The 24,765-nt window shown below is 31.3% G+C and overlaps 3 protein-coding genes across 4 annotated transcripts; 2 read left to right on the plus strand and 1 right to left on the minus strand.

Annotated features, from left to right (window-relative positions):
- Nucleotides 1-746: 746 nt before the first annotated feature.
- On the plus strand, nucleotides 747-2,065 carry LOC133671320 (ribulose bisphosphate carboxylase small subunit, chloroplastic-like). Its single transcript, XM_062092041.1, has 3 exons — nucleotides 747-995; nucleotides 1,121-1,255; nucleotides 1,630-2,065. Exons 1-3 carry the CDS (start codon nucleotides 816-818, stop codon nucleotides 1,858-1,860), a joined length of 546 nt encoding a protein of 181 aa, XP_061948025.1. The 5' UTR covers nucleotides 747-815; the 3' UTR covers nucleotides 1,861-2,065.
- Nucleotides 2,066-7,205: 5,140 nt separating this feature from the next.
- LOC133671613 (uncharacterized) lies at nucleotides 7,206-9,301 on the minus strand. 2 transcript variants are annotated; one of them, XM_062092415.1, is made up of 4 exons: nucleotides 9,196-9,301; nucleotides 8,447-8,639; nucleotides 8,274-8,337; nucleotides 7,206-7,943 (listed from the first exon to the last, which is right to left on the minus strand). In XM_062092415.1, exons 2-4 carry the CDS (start codon nucleotides 8,605-8,607, stop codon nucleotides 7,632-7,634), a joined length of 537 nt encoding a protein of 178 aa, XP_061948399.1. In that variant the 5' UTR covers nucleotides 8,608-8,639; nucleotides 9,196-9,301; the 3' UTR covers nucleotides 7,206-7,631. The 2 variants fall into 2 exon arrangements, with proteins under 2 accessions (XP_061948399.1, XP_061948400.1); XM_062092416.1 differs by having other exon boundaries at nucleotides 9,110-9,248.
- Nucleotides 9,302-19,665: 10,364 nt separating this feature from the next.
- Nucleotides 19,666-24,381, plus strand: LOC133670465 (caffeoylshikimate esterase). Its single transcript, XM_062090967.1, has 9 exons — nucleotides 19,666-19,793; nucleotides 19,943-20,151; nucleotides 20,329-20,358; nucleotides 21,033-21,159; nucleotides 21,240-21,386; nucleotides 22,915-23,045; nucleotides 23,125-23,262; nucleotides 23,519-23,617; nucleotides 23,976-24,381. Exons 1-9 carry the CDS (start codon nucleotides 19,745-19,747, stop codon nucleotides 24,201-24,203), a joined length of 1,158 nt encoding a protein of 385 aa, XP_061946951.1. The 5' UTR covers nucleotides 19,666-19,744; the 3' UTR covers nucleotides 24,204-24,381.
- Nucleotides 24,382-24,765: the final 384 nt, after the last annotated feature.

The raw sequence follows: 24,765 nt of genomic DNA on the forward strand, positions 1-24,765 counted from the left end.
ACTGTGCAATTCAAGATTGAGTGTAAAAGAGGCTCCAAGAGTCATTTTCGATCACATTGACATGCCAATCGGAAGTGTTCTTCTTCTTCGAAGCAGTGGTGACCATGCCAAAAGAAATCAACCCATGAATGCAATCTGCTATCAATTTCTCAGAAGAGATTGATTTTGAAAAAAGGGTTACACTTAATTTAGGGCCATGGTTCCCTTCTATTCTTTAATCCACTTGATGATATATTTTCGAGTTAATAAAACTTTTAAAAAACAACCGGTATGTTACTTTCCGGCACCGTCCGAGCCCACAACACTACAATTCGTAGTTGCCTGCCACTCCATCCAAATGCGATGTGAACTTAAAGGAGTAGAGCCCATATGTATGAGCTTAACTAAGATCCTCCGGTCAATAGCCGAGAACCACAAGGGTGGTCATACGTATCTTAAAGGGGCTTGAAAGAGAGTAGAAGCCGAAGCTCGACTCGGCGATAACCTGAAATGAACTAGTATCACACATCCATGTCCTCCCGAGGATGAGATAAGGTCATGGAGCTCCTTCCACGTGGCAAACCCATTGTGGTGCCTGACGATAAGGCTAGCATTCCAAGAATTTCCACCCTCATGTGGATAGAATGGTGTCATGTCATCACTTATCATATCCAACGGTCACATTTTGCTCATTATCAACCACGATAGCTTGTGTCCATAGGATATGAGATAGACAAGTTGAAGCATTATATATACGGTGTGGCAGGAGTACTTTAATCTTACAATACTAGCAAAACCACATATAGAGGGTGTAATAGCTAATTAGCTTGTAAGAGATGGCTTCCTCTGTGATTTCATCGGCGGCCGTTGCCACAGTTAACCGCACCCCGGCACAGGCCAACATGGTTGCACCATTCAACGGCCTCAAGTCTACCTCAGCTTTCCCGGTCACCAGAAAGGCTAACAATGACATTACTTCCATTGCAAGCAATGGCGGAAGAGTTCAATGCATGCAGGTAAAACCTTTTAAACAACTTTGGTACAACGTTGTTAGTTTTATTCTACTTACTTGGAATTAATTAGCTTTCTGTGCTCACTTCTTTTTTCTTTTTCTCCTTTTTTTTTAAAAAAATGCGTATAGGTGTGGCCTCCAACAGGATTGAAGAAGTTCGAGACTCTTTCTTACCTCCCAGATCTCACTACTGAGCAATTGGCCAAGGAAATTGAGTACCTTCTTCGCTCGAAGTGGGTTCCTTGCTTGGAATTCGAGTTGGAGGTGATAAGTCCAATCTCATAATTAATCATACAATTTTCACTAATTATTATGATTATTATTACAAGGTGATAATTAACCATATAGAGCATGTTTGGTGTTTTTTGTATTTTGATGGGCCGAAATTAAAAATAAATTAAAAAAAAAAAGATTTTCAATATATTTCTAATAAAAAAATACAATGAAAAACAACTATTAGGATTTTATATGACCAGCATACTAAATTAATTGTACCTGTACTTTTACATTGAACACATTATAATTACAGGTAACTTAATTAAGCATTTAAGCCGATTCTTAGTTCCTCAATATAGTCACATATAAGGTTTGTGATTAATTGTTTATAGACACCAACTTGTAAATGTTTGATTATGCAGAAAGGTTGGGTCTACCGCGAGCACCACAGGTCCCCAGGGTACTATGATGGACGCTACTGGACTATGTGGAAGCTACCCATGTTTGGATGCACTGAGGCATCTCAGGTGCTGATTGAGCTCGAGGAGGCGAAGAAAGCTTACCCTAACTCCTTTATCCGTATCATTGGATTCGACAACGTTCGTCAAGTGCAGTGCATCAGTTTTATCGCCTCCAAGCCAAAAGGTGTCTAAGTCCCAAGATTTGACGAGTCCCTAGCAATCTGTTAGGGTTGCTTTGTTCAAATTGTACCTGGGCTCTGGCAAAAAGATCGTTGCTTTTCCTTTTTTTATTGGGTTTTTGAAGATCAATATTCTACTTTGTTTTTGCTTTCTGGATTCGGATGCTGAATCGAACGCTGAGACTAGTTGAATAAAAAGTTGTTTATTTTTAATTTTAGATGATCCGTGCATGTGAAACCATTAATCTGGTATGCCTCTTTGCCTTCAGCATCTTTAATTGATGTTTATATATATATATATATATATATATATATATATATATATATATATATATATATATATATATATATATATATATAGTGTTGATTTTAAGGCACCATTAATGGAGGAATGGCTCTTTCCTGTGACTTTAAATTAGTCTAATTCAAAAAGGTTATTGAGCATTTAACCTTAGCTCAGAAAACATTGAGCATTTCCTTGTGGATTTTGAGGGTTCATCTCTTAATCTTCCATGGATAATTACATCAGACCTTGAGCACAAGATTGAATGGAACATGATAGCTTAATGTTCTTAAAGAAGAACGCCAATGTGGTTTATCTGCACCAGATGGGTTTCTCTGTTGTATTCAGCTGTTCCCTCCTGATCCTTGGTTTAACTACCTGCCAAATTAAGAGACCACTTGTCTAAGAAAATAGCCTTTTTTGGCTTACATTGACATTGATGATCGAAGCAAATGAATAACTTCCAAGTCCAATGACTGAAAATATATTGTGGCCTAACTGTAGTGAGAATCCTGTTTAAATTTTGACTATATGCCCCTTAATGTTCATCATCAGCCTGCAACTTTCTGCTTGAAAGCCAGATGATAGCATTGGAAGACCAAACAGTACTCAACTCCCAGCTCTTTAAAGAATATATATAATTAAGCAAAGAGAGCATTCAAATTTCTGACTCATTGTTTTTCATCAGAACTCTAGTTTAAGCACAATGGCCTGGAATTCACAAATTTGATTGAGCTACTGTCTAATGCACTGCCTTTTCTATGAAACAGTCACATCCACCACAGAATTCAAGCGTTCTGTACATGTTTTCTATAGGCATCCCAAATTAGCAACTTGAAATTACAAAGTAGATTGACTCGTGTACTCCCTTTTTTTTTTCTTTTCTTTCGGGTCTAAATTAAGAATTATCTTCTTGTTTAGAATTGGGGAGACTATTCAAACGACAAGAAGCCAAGCTAGGCAGAGACAAGCATGGTGAATGTGAAACAAAAAAAACCCCACTTCGGCAGCCTAAGTTGAGTGGATAGTATTCTCCCAAATTAAATCTTGGAAGAGAGTATATTCATATGGTTCGGTCTGTTGTTTTCCGTCACGAATTTGAATGGTTCAGCCATTGATAGCTACACTTGTGGACATGCCATGACTAAGATAAGATGAGGGTAGAGATAAGAAGTGTTCACTCTTTCATTTTAGTCACCTCACAGTTATTTTTTATTTCTTCATTTTGTGGATAAAATGTCAATTTCAAGGTATTTTCACCAGAAAGATGGTAGCTTCAAGACAACAACAATTTACAAAAATCTAAACCAAGCACGGGCTCCCATCACTGAATTATTAGGTATTTTTTATCTCGAATCAGTGGTCAATTCTTTCCCTGTATTTTTCTTTCAATGATTTTAGTACAATTACTTGTATTTTTCTGTGCTCTCTGCAAAAAAAAAAAACTAAATCACTGTATCTATTATTTTCTAAATTATTAACCCCCAACATTAGAATTGAAATATATCAATTGTTTCTTTCCCATAAAACTTGAAAAGGAAATACAAGATTTCAATTTATGGTCTATGGCCGCTGTGCTGAATGAGGTCATTGTCATTCCAACTTTAGTGTTCATCTTTTATAGTTTTGGCTGATGCCTTCTTGTAGATAATCTAAACCACCACCACCACAAGATGTTTTTTCATGAGGCTCCAAACATTATTTACCACGAATCATATATGAACAAAATCGCTTTCATTTTGATGGATTATGACCAGTTATCCGGCACAATAATTGAGTTAACCCGTGTTTATTTTAAAATTATATTATTTTAATTTAAATAAAATAAAATTGTTTGGAAAAAAAATTAAAATAATATTATTCTAAATAAAAATTAATAAATAAATAATTGGAGTTTATTTAATTGAATTTTATCTAGTTTAACTAAGTTATTTGCCTACATTATTCAAAAGTAAACTCGATTAGAATTAAGTTCTAGCTAGCTGGTTACCAAGTCGACCTGTCAAGTTACACCGGATGTTATAACTATTATTATTAGGAGTGAGTTAAAAAATTAAAAAACCAAGAAAACAAAAAAAAAATAACCGAAAAAACTGAACCGTGAAAAAAACTGATTGAACCAATTAAAATTTTAAAAAAACCGACCAGTTCGGTTTTATAAGACTAAAATCGAAAAAACCAGAAAAAAAACTCGAGCTAAATCAAAAAAACCAAACCAAACTAGAAAAAAACTGAGTCAAATCAAAAAAAACTTAATTAAGATGAAGTTTTAGTTAGCTGATTACCGAGTCCACCTATCAAATACCCCTATCAAGTTACGCTGGATTTTATAACTAGTTAGGACTGTCATTGGGCTTCTACTTTTTTAATGGGCTTGGTCCATGTGACTGCACTTTCGGCTTGGGCTATGGGTAAAGGGGTATTGAATATTTTACATAGAAGAGACCAAAAGGAAGGCTGAGGCCGTTAAAGGGCTTTCAAACTGTAGATACAGTGAAGATACAAGCATTATGAAGGATATATATATATATATATATATATATATATAGACACATATATTTAACAACTATATAAATTTTTAGTGGTTCTAAGATTTGTAAAACTTGAAATAATGATCTCTAGAAAACAAACTTAAAACTAGTCATCTAAGTTACACCTCTCAAAATTACATCTTTTTATACTTAATTTTGGAAGCGTCTGATAAGAAAATAATACAAGAACTAAGAGAAAAGTGCATGGAGAGGGGAGCATGAGCAGGGAAAGAGCAATGTGTGTCGTTCTTGAATAATTTTCTGCTCCTTGTTTACTTATTTGATGATATAAAATATTTATAAGTCTTGTTCATATCAACTTATTTTTGTTAAGACCTTAGAGTAGTGTAACAATGAAAAATATTAGAAAAATTGAATTATTAATTGTTGTGTCTTATCAATTTACTAGTAAAAAAGTTAATGCCCATCACTAATTGTGCTGCCTCACTGTGATATTGGTGGAAAGATAAGTGGTTGGGTGGTATCCTTTGAGATGACATATGAACATTAAGTAATGGTTAAGGTGATTTCTCTGCGTAGTATTTAGCCTATTTGTTTTTATGTTTTTTAAAAATTTTAATTTTTTTGTTTTAATTTAATATTTTTTGTATTTTCAGATTATTTTGATGTGTTGATGTCAAAAATAATTTTTAAAAAATTAAAAAATATTATTTTAATACATTTCTAAACAAAAAAATATTTTAAAAAATAGCTGCAACAACACTTCCAATTCTTCTTCTGAAATATATCACCTCCTTGGATATATCATTACCATGAAAAAACATGATGGACATCCTGTTTGGTCTTGGTGAGAGTGAGTAGATATGGTTGGTTATTTGGACTTGTCCCTACTTAAAAATTTTCGTGTTTTTTTTATTAATAAAAATGATAAAAAAATATATATTTAAAAATATAATAAGGTTTAAAATATTTTTAGCTTATAGATATATTAAAAAATATATATATATATTTAGTTTAAAAAAATTATTTTTAATATCAGTAAATCATATAAAAACATAAAAAAAATTAATTTTTTTTTAGAAACATGGTTTCATTGCCATAAACATCCAAGTTCTTTATGTTTTTCGTATGAATAAGTGAAGTAGATCGGCATCAAATTATAAATAGTTTTCTAGGATTACTCATATTTTCTAGCAATTAACCATTTTTGTTTGTTATATAAAATGTAAAGGCTCATCAATGCATTGCTATTGCCATTGATGACAGACAGAGAGGAGAGAAATTAGAAGACACGAAATATATTTTTAGAGGAATCAATTATTTGGAAGCGTGTTGGATATACTTCAAGCAACCCTGGAAGATGTCTGACTAATTCAACATTAACAATTATGAACCTGTCTTCAATATTTATATAATTGAAGCAAACTTTTCTTTATCAAAGGAACAAAGTAGGAGAGCTCGACCTGTTACAGGACACCATTAAAAGGGATATCAATCATGAGAACTGGGATGCAAGAGTCGGACTGTTGTTTTTTAAATTAATTTTTAGTTAGAAATATGTTAAAATATTTTTTTTTATTTTTTTAAAAATTATTTTTAATATCATTGAATAATTACAGGTTTGATTCTCAACACTTTTATTCTATTTTATAGAAATTAAAGATAAGATTACAGGAGAATCATCAAAATGGAAGAGTGTAGTTGAACGGATCCAGCACTTTCCTAAACAAGCTGATGAGAAGCTGTTATATTTCCTAAAAACTATAATCAAGGGAAGAAGCAGATGGTAATACAATTTTTATACACGGAAGTCAAATTTGAGCTATAAATGGCCTTCAGATCCCACCATGATTACATCCTTAACAGACTTTGATGACTTGATTACTAATCTAAGCCACCGCTTAATTCATGTACGGCAAGAAATCGGATCATGAGTGACAGTTAAGCCAGAATGTAAGAACACAAAGCCAATCCAACACAAACTTCCACTTTCCTCTTATGCTTCTCGTTACTTCAATGAACACGCCTCCATCAATGATACGATATAATTATAAACACTCGATGACAAGGAGATGTGTCAGCCATTCTCACTACAATGGCTGGCCATGTTTTATAAATCGCACGAGAAAGTCAGAAACATTTCATATCTAAAAATGAAGTTTCGTTTTAAAATTCTCTCAAAGATTATTCATCATTTGTAGATATATATTATTCGTAAACAAAACAAATTTGAATTAGTGTGGATTTGGAGGTTTAATGAGTTCATCTTTTGTTGGGGATAAATACCAGTCGCTGGCCAAATCAAATTTAAGGCTACCATGCGGGTGGTTGAAATGAATGTCAATGTCTTGTCCCATAGCAACTGCTATCAATCCACAGCTTGACGATGCTGAGAGGTTAAGAGCTTGACGATGCAACTACTAACAAACTAGAATAAGATATTTGTCTCTGAAAGACCGAAACCATGGGAGTTTCGACGAGAGAAGAAACATATCCAGTTTAGTTTTTCTCCCAGTTTATAGCTGACACCATAACATCAAATAAAATAAGCATCTGAGTAAGTTACGAGGAAAAGACTTGAGATACAAGAACAGACCAAATACATTAACAATTTTCCAATATACATTTACAGGGTAGATGATCAAAATTCAATCACCAAATGGCTCTATACAGGAATTGTTTTTCATGGTGATCATCCGATGAAAATCCAACGACCCTCCAAATACTAACCCGCCTTACCATATATTACAATGACCCGTGCTCTCAAAACATATACTCAAAAAACCTTGCTTGAGAACGCAAGGTTTTGACCTCTCTTCTTTGTTCAATCAACTACTTGCAAGATATTAGCAATGATCACCAACGAAGACATATTATATATACAATACTAAGGGCATTTCTCTCAAGACTCCCGGCAAAAAGATTCAAAACTCCTCTTGTTAAATCTGCTGTATCTGTGACTCTGGCGGCGATTTAGCTCCCTTTTATATACACTTAATATTGTGAGTTCTAAGCCACAGCAGGGATGCTGGAATTTTGGCGATCCCTGTTGAGGCAATCAAATCCTTCTACTCTAACTTCAGCTGGCTTAAGCCCAAACTTCATTCTTACACACCCTCCTCCCTTGCACGCAGAAGTTGATGGGGATGATAAACCCGAAGGAGATGGGATTGACAGTGGAGAAATTGGAGTGAATTTTTCATCCCCAAATCTGGCATCTTGAATTAATGGGTTGCCAACCCTGGTTGGAGGTGAACCACAAAAAAATGGTGGTGGTGATGAGGCCGCCTGGTTTGCAGGATAATCTGCCCCATGCCCCTCCTGTTAACACCAAGATCATAGTCAAGTCAGCACAAACCCTTAACATGAAATTCAGCCTGCAGAATCCTATCCACGCACAGAAACATTGAATGACCAGCAAACAAGCTGGATATAATTAAATCGTGTAACAAATATAACAACAAAATATCCTCAGCAAAAGAAAATAATTCCAGTTCAGATGCATCCCAAATACAATTGCGGCTTAACAAAGATTATGCATCAACAATATCACTTCCATACATCAAAACTATCAGTTTCGAATACTTCCTGCGTAAAAACTGCAACGTCGTCCTAACTAACGTCCAAACAAAAAGGACAGCACCAGTTTACCTTCATGAGAATAATGTCCAGAAGCTCTGCCCCAGCTTTTGAATCACACATTTCGGCTTGATGACTGTCATTCAAAACAATCATTAAAATCCTCCAGAGTTGCAAAACAACCTGATAACCTTACCCCAGAAGCAGAAATTAACAATGATGAAAACAAAAAAAAAACAGCATACCTCACGGGCCATCTCAAAGGCCTAATGGGATTATTAGCCAAAATTCCCACTCGCCGAGGCTTCGGACAAACAACAGGACCCTTGTAATCAGAAATCGAAACCAAACCTCTTCTCTCGTCGCAAAAGGTAATTGCGTTCTGCTGAAGACTAACTTGATTCATCCTCAAATTTGTACAAAATATCCACAACAGTCCTTGAAAAAACCACAACAACCACAACACAATAATTTTAGACTCAAAAATCTTATTTTTCCAGATAAAAAATCAATTAATCCCATCTAAATCACCATAAATCAAATAACTTTGATCTAATCAGAACCGCAAATAAAATTAATTAAAATAAAATTTTGACAAGAAAAAAAACAAAAACAAGAAGAATTTCCAAATCCGTTTCAAATTCTTTAATTTTCTTCTACTTTCTACGCGACCAAACAAGAAGGAATCACAGATCTAGATGAAAACGAATAGAAAAAAAACCAATAAAATCAAGACCAAAATGAACAAAAAACCAAGAAATCCCTCTTATTCCCCCTAAAAAAATGAAAAATTAACAAAATTCCATTTATAAAAAAGGTAAATACCGATTCCACAAGGATACATAAGAATTATTAAAAAAAATAAAAAACAGCTGAGGAGGCCAAAACCAGATCCGATCAAAACTTACATTAGCATGGCCAGATCTGCTTAATTTACAACCGTATAAACGTAAGTACATACGGTATGAATAGAGGCAGAGAGAGAGACGGGTACCTGAAGAAGAGGGGGGAGGGGAGAAGGGGGGGGTGCCTGCCACGAGGGAGAAAAACAAAGACCGGAGCGGGGTTGGGATTTATAAAACGAAAAAAAAGTAGTTGTCCTTGTCGACTGACTTTTGGTAAAATATTATAAAAATCTTTACTCTTACTCCATTGGAGAAACGGTCAATATGAAGAAAGGGTTAAAGGAATAAACATCGCCAGCATTTAATATTAGCTAGTTATTTCAACCGCAATTCACTGTGGATTAAAATATTTTTTAATAAAAACACCAGTAAATTAAAAAAAATATTAATAATAATTAAAAGTAAAAAATAAAAAATAAAAAAATATAGATAAATCAATATATTTAATCTCACAATACGAGTCATATAATCAATTGTATTCGATGACTTTATTTATTAAAAAAATATTTTTTTAATAAAATGATAATAGAAATAAACACATATACAAAATTGATTGAATAAAATTAAAGGAAAAACAATATTATACAAGGATATACTTTTAAAAATATTATCAAAAAAATAAATATTTCTCATTTTTAAAAATAATTTTCATTTATATAAAATACAAAACAAAATTATAGATGAATTAGAATAATCTCTTTGAAAATTAAACACATATAAAATCATTAAAAACAATCATTATTTTAAAAATACTAAATCAATAAAATAAAAAATCAAAGAAGAGGTATTAATTTTAATATATATTAAAAAATTCATGTTAAAAAATTTTAATTTTTAAAAAATTATATAAAAAAATAAAGATATCAGGTATCGTTGACCTGATATTAACTTATTAACTTTATAGTAAATATGAGTGTTTTCTATTTTCTTAAGAGATGCATTTTTAAAATCATTAGAAAAACATTATGTCAAACTGATGCATTTACCAATAAATTAACAATAATTACATGGTAGCAATAACTAAAGATATGGATTGGTAAGAATATTAATGGACATCACGAATAGAGTATTTTTTATATTTATATTTTATTTATTATTTATCAAGTAAAAAATTTAAATATTTATATTTTATTTATTGAGTTTTTGATATCCATATGTGTATCTTTTATTTGACTATTATTTCATATCTTTTTTTTAAAATAGTAATATGCAAGGAAAGTTACTTTGATCCTTCTATAATTTGGTCTTTATTTCACTTTGCGACCAATTTCTTAAATATTAAATTGTTCATCTTATATCAAAGCATATTTTAAAAGTTAACGAAATGACAATAATATCTTATATATATTAAAACATGGAAGTTAATAATTATCACACCACTTATTCTCTCTCTTTCACATCATATTCTTTCATATCTCATGTTTTCTTTGTCAAACACAAATCTAGAAGAAAGAAATCAAACAAAAATCAATTATTTTAGACAAAATCAAACACAAATTTGCCTTCTTTATCATTTTCTTTTCTCGTGCTTTTGTGTTGGTGTTGATTTCAAGTATGGAACTCAACAATAAAGGATACGTTCCAATTCTTTCCTTGAATTGAGATTATGAAATCTATTGCTAGTATGTTTTTGTATTGTTAAATCATTAGAATATAAGTTTTATTTTTTTGACTTCACAAATAAATTACTTAAAATTGAAAATGGGAATCTTAAAGGTACAATACCTTAAACAATTAGATTTTTTTTTATGTTTAGCCAATAAATTTTAGACTCTCAAACACGTTTTGAAGAGTGGAAAAATTATTAACTAAATTTTTATGAAAATTCTCAAATTAGGGTTACCATTCACATAAACCTAATTTTCAAATCATTTTTCAATTCATGTGTAATTATTGATTAAATCTTATTAAAACTGTTCACATTCTAAGCCTAAGATTAGCAATCCATGATATGGTGCATTGTGTGAATGATAAGATTTTATTTTAGCAATCCACTTATATGAAACCTGTGAAAATATCTCGAATAATAAAATGACAATGTAAAATTCCATTTGGAAGATAAAAAAGGCTAAAAGTGAAGGTCTTGAGCTCAAAACTCAAAGTGTGTCCTTTGTAGAAGGTGTTTAGAAGTGTGATAGTGATTGTTTTTCAAAATATTTTTTGTTTAGAAATATATAAAAAATAATATTTTTTTTTAATTTTTAAAATTTATTTTTAACATCAGCATATCACAACGATCTGAAAACATAAAAAACAAAATTTAAGCAAAATAAATAAATAAATTTTGTCAAACCTCCATTTAGACCGCACTCTCAAACAAGGGCTTAATGTATAATATTTATTTTGGGTTCCTGAATATCACACACGCAATAGAAACTACGAAACAAAATTATTTGGGAGTCCTTAGGATCCCGTTAGGTACATCTAGAGTTATTTAGGGATTTATTACATGAAGATCTGATCTTTTTTGGCTTTGAATAATTCTTTAAAGGTTGAGTTGTCACAAATATAAGTAGTCCAATTGTTTGGCCTCTAACGGTAATCCACACGAACTACCCGTGAGAAATCTCATAAATTCTTATTTAGAAAAAGTCATTAGTGGTTTGACTTAACTTTTCAGTAACCGGTTTTTCAATGTAATTAATATCCTTTCATCAATAATATTTCGATTTAAAATTAAAGCATGAAATATCTCTGTCATGTTAAATCATGTTTGTTCCATACATAATACACATTGATCATTTGAATAAGATTTGAAACTCTTTTCAAATCTCATTCCACCTTGGCCATTGATTTCCCAATCAATATTATTTGAGAACATATTGAATATTTTTTTCTAATTCACCCAGGGTGATAAATCCTCTCTTGATCATTTAAGTACCTTCATATACTTCATGTTATACTCAATGTCTGTCATTTCAATACCTTGATTAAAATAACATATAATATGATCAAATCATAATATTTTCTATATAAGATGATTTGGTGATCTCAAGTCTAATAATCATTTACACAACTGTCACGTGAACCTTTCTATAGATACAAGTGATCTCTTCATATGGAATTCTCATACGGGTTAATTCAGTATACATATTTTATGACAAACACCTACATATTAGTTAGAGGTATCTCTTATACCTTAACTTATAAGAACAGTTGCTTCCTTTCATAAAGTAAAAAACATAATATATACTGATCTTTATGGCTCCAATGAATGTCTAGTATTTAAGATAGCATCGACCAAGAACATTTTAGAAACAATTATTTGATGTAATAGGAATTCCATAATTATAACAACTTTATAATTTCTTCTGCAAGCATTTTTGTTTCATGAACTTTATCTTTACTCTAGATTCATTAATATAATATTATATGAATATTAAATGTAAATTAAGCCTTTATTAATAATAAATATGTATTTACATGAAAATAATAATGTCACGTGTAACTGATTGACTATAGAGCATGTTAACCTAACAATATAATTCTCAACTTGCTGTTTTAGAATGACTAATTGTGATAGCTAACACAGTTTCTTGCAACAATGAGAGGCTATCACATCTTATTGATAGGATTGGAAGCACAACTTGCTCGTGTTGTTCCATACTCAATAATTTGTTGGTCAACCATTGAGCTAGTAAGTAGCTATTTTCTTGCTTTTCTATAAAAAAAGATTTTTTTTAGCTAATAGACTTTAGACATATTCATTGTTTATATGTTGTATGTTTTTCTAACAAATGGCAAACTTTTTTTTTTATTTTTCCTGTTGATACAGATTAGGAGAAGGCTTCAAAGTTAATTTGGCTAAGACCTTAATGCTTTTAAAGTCTTTGGAGCAAATTTTTTTTATTTCTTTTATCATAAGAAGTCTTGCTACTATTTCCATATGCTTTTTAGATGTTGCAAAAACCTATAAACAAATAAAGGTTTATTGCTTTCCCCTGCCCTTTTTAATGCAATTTTAGGCAATTGTTAGCCTTCAATCATGTTTTATAGTGCTCAATGTAGAATGTATTTTAGGGCTAATGAATACTAGTTCAAAACCAATATTTTAATAAATAAATAGACATAAGTAGTGCAATGATTTTTTTTTATGAAGACCAAATGAGAACAAAAAAAACCAATCAAATCAGAATCTAATCTATAGCCTTAAATTTGAGATTCATGAAATGCTATCTTGACTTGAAATATCTGATGAATTTGATATCTTTATTTAATTTGACATCTGCTAGATTTTAGATTAGTAATTCATTTATATGATATTTTCACATATTAGCAATCCATCGATTATCATCGATATTGTGCAAAATACTTGTATGATTTGTGCCTCCATTGTTGTCAAGATCATCGAGGAGCATCAACACTCGGTGTTAGACTTGAAGAGAATGAAAATAAGATTAACGGGAGAATTAAAGACAGAGAGACCCTATCAAAACTAGTGGGGTTGGTTATGGGAAGGTTTGTGGAATTTTTTGCATGTTTATTTGATAGAATTATGGTGAAAAAGAAAAAAGGATATGATGGGGTTGATGATGAAGAGGTTGCTGGATTTTTTAGAACTAAAATGAAGATTTATTAGAGAATAAAAGACTAAATTGAAAGAAAAGGTCTTGGGCTCAGATTGCATGTAATTTGGGACTCAATTTAAGAGTTATTATAGAATTAGGACCAGTTTGAACAAGGGAAAAATGTGTTCGATGTCTGCAGCTTTTGAAGGGAATCACTTCCTTGGAGTGGTGCGTGGGGCTCACTCAAGCCTTAATTAGAGGTCTTTCTTCGTATCTCTAGAATTGTCTTAGCGGGGGCTTCCTTCTAAGGTGACACATGTCGTAATCTGATCTTCAGTGTGAATTCGACAATCAATTTTTTTTCTCTTTCTTTTTGTCCTATGTCTCTCTATCATCCCCTCGGTTTTCTTGCTTGATTTGTTTTTTACTTGTAAAGGGCTGCATTTTTTAAGAAAAATCAATTTTAGCCCCTTTGGAAAATGAAAATTGAAGCAATTTTTTTATAAAATCGAGCACCAATTAAATACCAAGATATTTTCCTGACCTCATAAGGAACACGCATCAAGCTTATTGACACAAATCATCGAGGTCAGGGTTAAATAAAATCAATATTGAAGGACTAAATTAATTTTATTGTGTAAATGCACGATGCAATTGTATCTATGTGTATAATAAAGCAGAAAAAAAAGTAAAATGCCTAGATTTTATTTTTTTGGTTAATGTTAATGTCATCTAGGCTCTTAATCACGACGTTAGATGTTCATTTGGATTATATAGAACTCCATGGATAACAAAATTAGGATAGTTTTGTTGAATAACATGTCATATCCTCTACTGATGAAAAATAAAAAATAAAAAAGAGAGAGAATTTATTATTCAGGAGCCACGTATACAAAATTTTAACATCACTACTGTTTGTTCTCAAACTTTGCACAATCTACTTTAATATATTAATGTAAAAAATATATATATATTATACATATTTAACTAATAAAAAAAATATTATTACTTAATAAGAAAACAATGTTACAAATCTAGCTGGATACCACTGTCCACAAGTGTGATCAAACAATCTACTTGCTCCCTGGTTTCACGTTAAAGAAAAAAAATTGAAGGAGAACTACTGCCTGTGAACTAATAGAAATGAATACACAATAAAGCCTCATTTGTTTTATGAAAAATAATTTTTAAAAACTAATTTTATAATTTTGTATGGGTTTATTTACTTTTAAAAAATTAATTAATAAAAAGTACTCTCTATTTAAAAAAAAATTAGTTTAGTTTTGAGAAAAGTAATTTTCTTTTGTTTTAGATAAAAAACACTTTTCAAAAGTTGTGGCATTCAAAAATATATTGTTATTTATTAATTAAATCAAGTTTGGTATTTGATTTTTTGATTGATATATATTTGTTTTGAATTTGTTTTGAATTTCATCCATTATAATTTGATTTTTATACTAATTTTGATTTTCATTCTTTAAATTGTTATTTAATTTTTTTTTATCATTTTTTTAATTGAAATATTCTATCTATCATATTTGATTTCTATTCTTTTAATTTTATTTATTTTATTTGAGATAATTTATAAAATTTAATTTCATAATCTTTTAATTTTTTTAATTTGTTAGATTTGATTTCTATTTTTTTATTTTCATTTAAATATTTAAAATAATTTATGATTTTTTTTAATTTCATCATCTTTTGTTTTATTATGTGTCATGTTTGGTCTATTTTTTTTAATAAACTTGAAAAAAATAAAAATATTCAACTTATTTTACATGATATAATTAAATATTTAAAAATATTTTTAATCTTATTTTTCATAATACTATTAAATATTAAATATTAATTTATTTTATATAAAAATCACTTTAAAACAAATATTTTTTTCAACAAACAATCAGCCCAAATTGCTTATCATTCAAGCGTGCTTTTATTTTTTAAAAAAATCTTTTGTTTTAACAATGCAGTAAATGATTTGACGTTGGACAAGATCACATGAAAGAAAATCATTACCCCAACTGGATCTTAGTTCCCATCAAGCTGGCTCCCATGAACTCTTCGACCAGTTTGTAACTGAGGTTCAATCCGGTAGTATTTTTAAATTGTTTTAATATATTAACATTAAAAATAAAAAAATATTAATATTTTTTATAAATATAACTTAAAAAAAACAATATTTATTATTCTACCGACCAACCAATTCGACTTTTTCAGGAAACCTAGGCACAGAAAATTATTATTGTTTTGTGGGAAAAGATAGACAGAGACCAGAGGGAGAGGAGAGAGAGAGAAACAGCGTGCGCTTCTGTTTTTTGCACGGGCGGCATTTACGCACCGGAAAATGAGGAACCGTGTAAGAACAAACCACGGGTCCCATTCCAGTCGTGTAAGAATCATAGACGTCTATTACTTTGACTTCACAAGTCTTATTCAGATACGTGTCCTGCTCCTGATTAAAGATTCTGTTTTGAGGGAATTCAAGCAAGCACGAGCACCACGTTGTGGCACTGTTTGGAGATTTTTTTTAGAACAGCTTTTTGAACGCGTGTCTTGTCTTGTGAATCTCTATGCAAATGAACTAATTATCTTAGGTTATAAAGCAGGGGAGATTAGGAAATATTGTTTTTTTAATTATTTTTTTTAAAAAAATTTAACTCTTTTTAATATTAGTATTGACACAACAAAACAATAAAAAACATTAAAAGATAGTTAGATTATAATGCTAAATGAACATTAGTAAAGGTTTTATTACTTGGTTAGATAATTTCGGTTTAAAATTTAGACATGATCAAGACATGTTAAAAAAAAGTTTAGTTGCCTTGGATATTTCTGTCATTAAATATATGTAATTTTTTTTATGAAGTTATGTTACCTAAAAATAGTATAGTTTGAGGAAATTGAATTTTCTAAATTTTAAATTTATTTTTGCCTTTTAACAATATTAATGTAAAGAGCATAGTTATAAGCCTAATCCTATTTATCTGGTAACTTATTAGTTATCTGGTAATTTGATTAGAGATGAGTTTTATTTTAAATTGAAGTTAATATTGATTGAATTAAACTTGATTAATTTATAAGTTAATTTAAATTAATTTGGCTAAACTCTGTTGAAATATCTTGGATAAATTGATTCTAAGATTTTTTAAAAAAATTTAATTTAAAATAAAATTATTTTAAGCCTATCTTTAAAAAAAAAAACACCTTGCAAACTCACAACCATTCATAAAGAATTTTTTGTACCAGGCTCTCATTTCCTCGTTAAATTGCTCAAAATGACTCAGGACAACTGAGGAACCATAGTTATATTGAATTTGAATTATAATATGTTTTTTAAAGTAATTTTTATTTGAAAATGTATTAAAAAATATATTTTTTATTTTTTTAAAATTATTTTTGATAACAACATATTAAAACGATCTAAAAATATTTAAAAATATTAATTTGAAATAAATAAAAAAATAAAAATAAATTTTAAAAAATATTTTTACAACAAAAAATAAATAAAAAGAGACACTAATTGGATGGAAATGATTTGATGACTTATTGGGTTTAGGCACATGATGAATTGTTTATTCTGGACCTTCTTCCGACCTACTTTTTTTTGTCCAGACATTATGTTACGTTTGATGAAAGGGAGAGGTATTTAAAATTATAATAGTGATTTTTTTAATATATTTTTAAAAATAATATTTTTTATTTTAAAAATTTATTTTTAATATTAATATTTTAAAATAACCTAAAAATATATAAAAAATTAATTCAAAGTAAAAATATATTTTAAAAAAACTTTTGAAATAGGGGAAAAAAAAGGCCCCAACTCCTAAAATTCAAATAACAAACCTGGGCATTTTTAGCTCAAATAAAAATTCAAAAACACCCACAGTCAACACTCACCCTCTCCATTCCCAGTATGTCTCTTCCACAATTCATGATCCATCTCCTCTAAACCCTAAAAACCTTAATCATAAACACCGGATTGCATCAAAAGGAATCAAACCAACCAAGGCATTTTTCAGCAACTGCTCAACAACTCTTTCTTCCTCAAGTACCATTCATGGATAACATTTCTGCACTTCTTTATATCTCTATTTTGCTGTTGATCATAAAAATATTTCATAGAAGTAGCTTGCCATGGCATTAGAGTTGTTATAAAGCGACACATGGCTGTTATGCTCGTTTCACACAGGTTTGTTCACATTACAGCGGAGCAGATGGTCAGGTTAGGTGAAAAGGTTAAAAAGTTAAAGCAAGAGTAAAATTCATTCGTATATAGTCAACGTGTTACGTTTTCTTAGCCGAGCTGAGCGTTAGAGCAAGAGAAGAATTCAATGGTATTATTCTGGATCCTCACATCTCTGTGTGATATATATGGTTGTTTAGTTTATCAATACGTAAAAATGAGCTCGCTGCTCATTTTAGCACTGTGCTTCTCTGCTACCATTTTTCATCTCAGAATTAGTTTTGCTGGTTTTTTATGGTATTGTGCTGGTATTTTAAATTAAAAAAAATCAACTCTGATACCGATAGTTAGAGTTTAAAAGCAATAAATAGTTCAATCTTCCAACCCATTCAAAAGGAGGGAGAGATATGCGAAGGAAAACAATTCTTTTTATTCATCAAGGCTATGTTTGTTTTTTAAAATTTATTTTTTTAAAAATTATTTTTTAAATTTTGTTTGTTTGTCATTAGAAAAATGGATCAATAGAAAATATTTTCCAGTTAAAGAAAAATTTGATTTGATTTTTATATTAAAAAATAATTATAAAAAATAATTATAATTATTAACTAGCATATAATTGGTTTCTTGGTTTCCTTAAATAATTATTAATCCTTATTAAAAGACCATGTTCCCCTCGATTAACTTGGTAAAAAAAAAGCCTAAGTAAAAAGATTAAAAAGTACCTAGATACATGGTTTATTTTTTATTTATTTAAAGGATAAACTTGTTATTTTATTATATTTAAAAATAAAAAGAAAAATTATATGCTAGTTTTAAAAATTTTTATTTAGAGGATAATTAAGTTATTTTACTATATAAAACAAATACTTATACCCCTAGTAAATCATTTAGTAATTAATGGGTCACGTTAAAAGTCTAAAATTCCCTAACTCTAAGGTATTTGATTTTTTTTTGGGAAGGGAAAAACATGAATTACACTGTAATGGTAAATAGTAAAACATGTCTATAACAATAGTAAATTTGCTCTTTTTCTTTGTTTATTTGAATGGAGGTTGATTTGGAATAAGGACTGGATCACGGGTCAAGTAGGTTAATTAGATCAATCACTTATTTATTTTTAAAAAATTAAAGAGTTTAGACCGAAAATCCAAGTCAAACTAAATCAACTCCGAATTGAACTTTTAAAATATTTAACGATAAATTATTTAGGTTTTGGATTGACCTGTTAGACCGATCCATATTTAATAAAATTGCCAATAACTAGGATTATCAAACCTAGCTTGATCTATGCAAGTTGACCTTGGACTTGGTCTAAGTTTAATTTCAAAATACCTATATGGGGTTAACCCAGTTAAATCCTGGGCAATCTAATGAGAGACTATCTACAACCCAGTAAAGTAATTCAAAACCTTTGTTTGATTTTTTTCCCATTTAAAACCATGTCGTTTTTATTTATTTTAAAAAACTTAAAATAATATTATTTTAATTGATTGGGCTGATTCACTCTTGAGTTTTAGGCTACGCTAATAACTTTGCCAATAATCTGATATCTAGATTTTGTTTTTTCCGAGTCAATTTTGAGCTCGGGTCTACTAAACAAGGCTGATCAAAAGTTAAAACGTGGCAGCGTAAGAAATAAAGCACACCTAGGCTGACTCCCTGTAGCTTGCCCCTTTCCCAGTCTCACGACAATTATGGAATCCAACCCATTCTCCCAGATGACGTATTGTCTGACGGTGCCCCCTTCCATCTTCCCCTAGATTCCAAAAACAAAAAATCAACGGCTCCATAATTCAAACAAAAAATCAATAATATGTCCAGCAAAATTAAAATTAAAATTGAAATTTAAAACCAACTCAGATTTGATTAGTCCACTCTTTAACAGTAATTACTTTTATCATAATATATATATAAATCCAATTAATTAAATAGTAAAAATAATAACAGATGTCTCTCCCACCCGCAAAACTCTCCAGTGGCCGCAGCTTCTTCGAAGGTAAAAAACCAACCATTCGTTAATTTATTTATTTTTTCTTTTAGTTTTTAATTATGCAATCTACGCTTTTTTTTTTCTCGCTTTCCTTTTCTGTAAAAAACAAAAAGAAGGCATCGTTTACATTTAATTATATGTATTTTGTGTGTTAGGATGTGCTTGGTTCCAAGGAAAGGGGTGGAGGAGGCAAAGAAGGGAAAAAGCAGCAGCAGCAATGGCGTCACGTCCGGTGAGGTTTCCAGAAATCGACGATGAATTGAGAAAGATCATCGATGCTAACATGGATGAAGTGCCTGCAAGAAAACGTGCTCGAGAAGCCTTTAAAGATATCCAGCTTGGAATTGACCATATCTTGTTCAAGGTTCTATTTTTTGAAAAACAAAAAAAGGAATTTATCATCATTTTTTCAATACTGATTGTTTTGGGCACGTTGCTATTATTATTATTTTATGAGAATTACTACTGAGGTAATTATTTTACGTTGAGTGGAGTAATATATTTTTCATTTTAGTGATGAGGGTTATTCGTTTTGTTGCAGACGCCATGTGATGGGTTGAAAATGGAGGAGGTAAGAGGAAAAAAAGGGAACCTTTTGCATTGATATTTTGAGTTTTAATTTATGTAGGTAGGTGGGGCTGTTTGTTTTATTTTGGTTTAATTACTTAGAGGCATTTGAAGGCTGGGAAGTTGAAGATTTTTATATTGTCTATTCTAGGAATTTAAATGGCATAGTGTGTGGGGTGAAAGAGGAGGGACGATGGTTGGTGATAGTTTTTTATTAAGGCTTCAACTGTATGTTTTGTGGAAGATGTTTAACTGGGCTGTGCCTCTTTTTAGCTGCTGTAGTAATTAAGGTGCGGAAAAAGGGTTCTTCCAAGTTTTTTTTTTTTTTTAAAAAAACCCCCACCTTTTCTTTTCCTCATTTACAATATTGGTTCTGAGTGTGTTTTTCTTCGTTGAAGAAAAGGTGCTCAATTTAAATTGCGTTTAGAGACATATTGATTTGTGTAGGTTAGGTGCTGCCTCAATAAGAAACTACATGGATCTTGAAAGTACTTTTACTCTTTTTCTTCACTGTGTCTTTTGACTCAGGCATTCGGTTCAATTCCATGCATCTTTGAATGTAGAACAGAAATGCTGTTGGCAGAACGCTTGAACTAAATGCTATCTAATTAACTATTGCTTTGCGGTTCTGCTAAGTTGTGACAGGAGAGCTTTTTTTATTCTTTTTTATCTTTACAGTCGTATGAGGTGAATTCTAGAGGACTGGAAATTTTCACAAAGAGTTGGCTTCCTAAGTCTTCCTCCCCGAAAGCAGTGGTGTGTTTCTGTCATGGTTATGGAGACACATGCACATTTCTTGTTGAAGGCATGTAGCTATCGTCCAGTAGTAGTGATCAATTTATAAGCTTATGATGGGACTTGACTGATTCTTGGCATTGTTTTCAGGAATTGCAAGAAAGTTGGCATCATCTGGATATGGTTTTTTTGCTATGGATTATCCAGGATATGGTCTTTCTGAAGGTCTCCATGGCTATATCCCCAGCTTTGACAGGCTAGTTGACGATGTTATAGAACATTACTCCAAGGTCAAAGGTGAGTCAGCTGTTTTAAGCTTTCTGTAAAACTCTCATGTGCGTGGCAAAGTCTTGTTTTGAGAAGTATAGAAGAATCATTGATCTTATCAAAGAGTATTAAACTCTTCACGTAGTTATTGCCATTTTTCATGTTTTAGTTGGTATCCACGCGTTCAAATTGACTTCATTGACTAATCAGCAGGCATCATCAACTAGAACAAACAATTGGGTTTGATGCTCACTAAATAAAAAAAAAACCCAACAATAATTAAATTAAGCCCAACAAATAAAGCTTAATTAATAAACCTCAAATAAATGTTCAAATAAATTAAACTATAACATAAGCTACAGCCCAATCTTTCAACTGTTTGGGCTACCCTTCATCAACTATGTTTCAGGTCCGGTGTCTCCACCAGGTAAGAAGCAACATGTCATTCCTGTTGATTGAAACTGATCACTACATTCAACAAATCAATGCATATATATGCTTTGCGAAAAGGGTAGCATTTTATTGTGATTCTCAAAACCATTTTTGCCATGTTTTGTCTCATTGAATTGCCCTGATTTTTTCGGGAGTTCAAATTTTGGGATCCTCATGTGGAAGAGCTGACTGTTTATAACACTTATCATCTGTCGAAAGGAGTTTTTCTATGTAATCAGAATTCAGATTTTAGTGTTTTGATCCAAAAGCATGGCTTGAGGCTGCTAGTTCAGCATCTTCTGTTAGAGGTGGTTCTGCATGCATCCATTTTGTTTAACCTGGGGTTAGTTGCTTAAGCATTCATCTTTGTGTAGGCGCAGCTCTACAATGCTTATCTTTTTCAGTAAATTCTCTGTTGTTTGTTGTGAGTTTGAGACAAGTTACGCATAGTTGCGTGCTAAATATACTTTAAATTTGTTTGGGTTTATTGTTTCTGATGTTCTAATATATCCTTGTGCTGTGAATTTGCTTTTCTCAATGAGTTGCTTGTCTGCTCCTATATAGATAACATATTCTTTCTTGGCATGGATCGACAATGATGTCTTGGTACATCAAACATGTCCTTTTACCTGGCTCAAAATTAATTATATAAAACAAGGTAGAAAACCATAATCTGAAAATCTGAGTTTTTTATAATCTTTTAGTGTTAGTATCTGAAGGATCTTTTGTAGTGCCCTTCAGTTATTAAAAATCCCTGAGGTGCATCCCCTTATGTGAAAACTAATTTTACGTGAAAGAAAGGATAAGAACAGGCAATGGCTATTGTGTTGAATGGTAAGAACAGTATCCGCTTGCAGTTATTCCCCTTGTTCGAGTATGATCTTATCCAGCCAAAGAAAAAGAAAAAACACCAAGATGAGACAATCCAGACTAATCAGATGGGAAATGACTGTCTGAAACTTGCTCTTGGCAAAAATGATTTCTCCTCTTCAATTTCAAATTTATTCTCAAAATTGTTGATCTATACGCAAGCAATGATATGGATAAACTGAATGTCATCCAAACAACAATGGAATCAAAATATGCTATGCTCTCACTTCAAATTTCTGATACTTTTGGATCGCAGAGAAGCCAGAGTTTCGTACTCTACCTAGCTTCCTATTTGGAGAGTCGTTGGGTGGGGCTGTTGCTCTGAAGGTGCATTTAAAGCAACCCAATGCATGGAATGGTGCCATTCTTGTAGCTCCTATGTGCAAAGTATGTTTTCCCAACTTAGTTAGTTCCTGCTCTGCTTGGCTGTAGTTCCTTTGCCTGTTAATTCAAACACTTTTTGTAGATTGCAGATGACATGACTCCACCATGGTTAGTGACACAAATGTTGATCGGTGTGGCCAATTTACTTCCAAAGCACAAGTTAGTTCCACAAAAGGATTTGGCTGAGGCTGCTTTTAGGGATCCAAAGAACAGAAAACTGGTTTATTTCTTACTTAGATTACTTCTAAAACCATAGGCATTGCACATATTGTATTTTAGGCTTCTATATGGTAATTGCTTGTAGGATGCTTTGGTATTTTGTATTATTGACATCCTTTTCTTCTTCCCTAGCTATCTCCCTCTTTCTTTTTCATACAGCATCCTCTCATTGCTATATACTTCGGATGTCTTTGATCAGATAAATTTGTGCCGAGTCTTTTATTTATTCCTTGAATTGATCTTTTCATCTAATGCAGGCAGCCTATAATGTCATTGCATACAAGGACAAGCCCCGCTTGAAGACTGCACTAGAGATGCTCAGAACCACTCAAGAAATAGAACGTCGACTAGAAGAAGTATGCCAATTTCTCTGCCCTTTTTTATTATGTCATGAAATTTAAACCCATGAGCCACTATTTTATATTTGGTTTCATTGTATCTTCTTGCTAGCATTATGGCGGCATGCTCAACCTCCCTTCACCCCCCCAACTTGTATTTCTGTTTATTGTTTTCATCAAGAACATTTTGAGGATGTGATCAGAGTAGACTTCGAGAGCCTACCTGTGGGACCTGACAGCGGACCATTAGGAGTTGTTTGGGAAATATTAATGCCATATCACCTATGCAGTCTACAATTGTTAAAAATCCTCATGGATATTTCTCTGATAGTGTTCAGAATCTCTACCACTTAACTGGATAATGTTATGATTGCAGGTCTCTCTACCACTATTAATTCTTCATGGAGAGGCTGATATCGTAACCGATCCATCCGTGAGCAAGACTTTGCATGAGAAAGCATGCTGCTCGGACAAGAAACTAAAGTTATACAAGGATGCTTATCATGCTCTCCTGGAAGGCGAGCCAGATGAAATGATAATTCAAGTTTTCAATGATATCATTTCTTGGCTTGATGAACGTAGCAGAGAAACTAATTCTTGCTGAGGGTATTGTCTTGGCCCTCTCGTTTGTACACAAATAAGAGAAAAGGGAGGGAGGGTATTTTGATTGTTTTAAGTGAGAATAAATAAATAAATAACAAAGGGCTGCCATTATATTTGAGCAAAATCTCCATTGTATTAATTCATTAATTTCACTTAATTATTACACAATTTTTTTTATATATGTTTGCTTTCTTATTAACCTTTTAAGTTTTGACACGTAGTTTATTATGTAAAACATTTTATCAATTGTCCCATCATTTAAATTGACGACGCATGTTCTATGAAATTTCTAAACTAAATTCATCATTATTAGCTCTAACAAAACGTCAAGACAGTATAAGAATTGATATAAACCTAACATTTTAAATTGATCTTCTTAGACTTTGACTTCTTGTTGGAAAAACTAACATCTTTAATGGATCCTTCTAGGTAGACTTGTGGTTGCTCTCTCATTGGTCATGATGATTCATGATCACCATTACTAAATCTGCCATGCATTCTATTAGCTTTAACCAATTTTGATATGTAATTAACTTAGGTAACATCGAAGACAGATCTTTGCA

This window comes from Populus nigra, chromosome 13 (genome assembly GCF_951802175.1).
Source record: "Populus nigra chromosome 13, ddPopNigr1.1, whole genome shotgun sequence".
NCBI classification, from domain to species: domain Eukaryota; kingdom Viridiplantae; phylum Streptophyta; class Magnoliopsida; order Malpighiales; family Salicaceae; genus Populus; species Populus nigra.

Coding starts and splice junctions, on each gene's coding strand:
- LOC133671320 (XM_062092041.1), top strand. CDS start 816: ATGGCTTCCTCTGTGATTTCATCGGCGGCCGTTGCCACAGTTAACCGC. Junction 996..1,120: donor GAAGAGTTCAATGCATGCAG/GTAAAACCTTTT, acceptor AAATGCGTATAG/GTGTGGCCTCCAACAGGATT. Junction 1,256..1,629: donor GCTTGGAATTCGAGTTGGAG/GTGATAAGTCCA, acceptor TTGATTATGCAG/AAAGGTTGGGTCTACCGCGA.
- LOC133670465 (XM_062090967.1), top strand. CDS start 19,745: ATGTCTCTCCCACCCGCAAAACTCTCCAGTGGCCGCAGCTTCTTCGAA. Junction 21,160..21,239: donor ATGCACATTTCTTGTTGAAG/GCATGTAGCTAT, acceptor CATTGTTTTCAG/GAATTGCAAGAAAGTTGGCA. Junction 23,046..23,124: donor TTGTAGCTCCTATGTGCAAA/GTATGTTTTCCC, acceptor CACTTTTTGTAG/ATTGCAGATGACATGACTCC.
- LOC133671613 (XM_062092415.1), bottom strand. CDS start 8,607: ATGAATCAAGTTAGTCTTCAGCAGAACGCAATTACCTTTTGCGACGAG. Junction 8,338..8,446: donor CCTTTGAGATGGCCCGTGAG/GTATGCTGTTTT, acceptor TTTGAATGACAG/TCATCAAGCCGAAATGTGTG. Junction 7,944..8,273: donor TGGACATTATTCTCATGAAG/GTAAACTGGTGC, acceptor TGGTGTTAACAG/GAGGGGCATGGGGCAGATTA.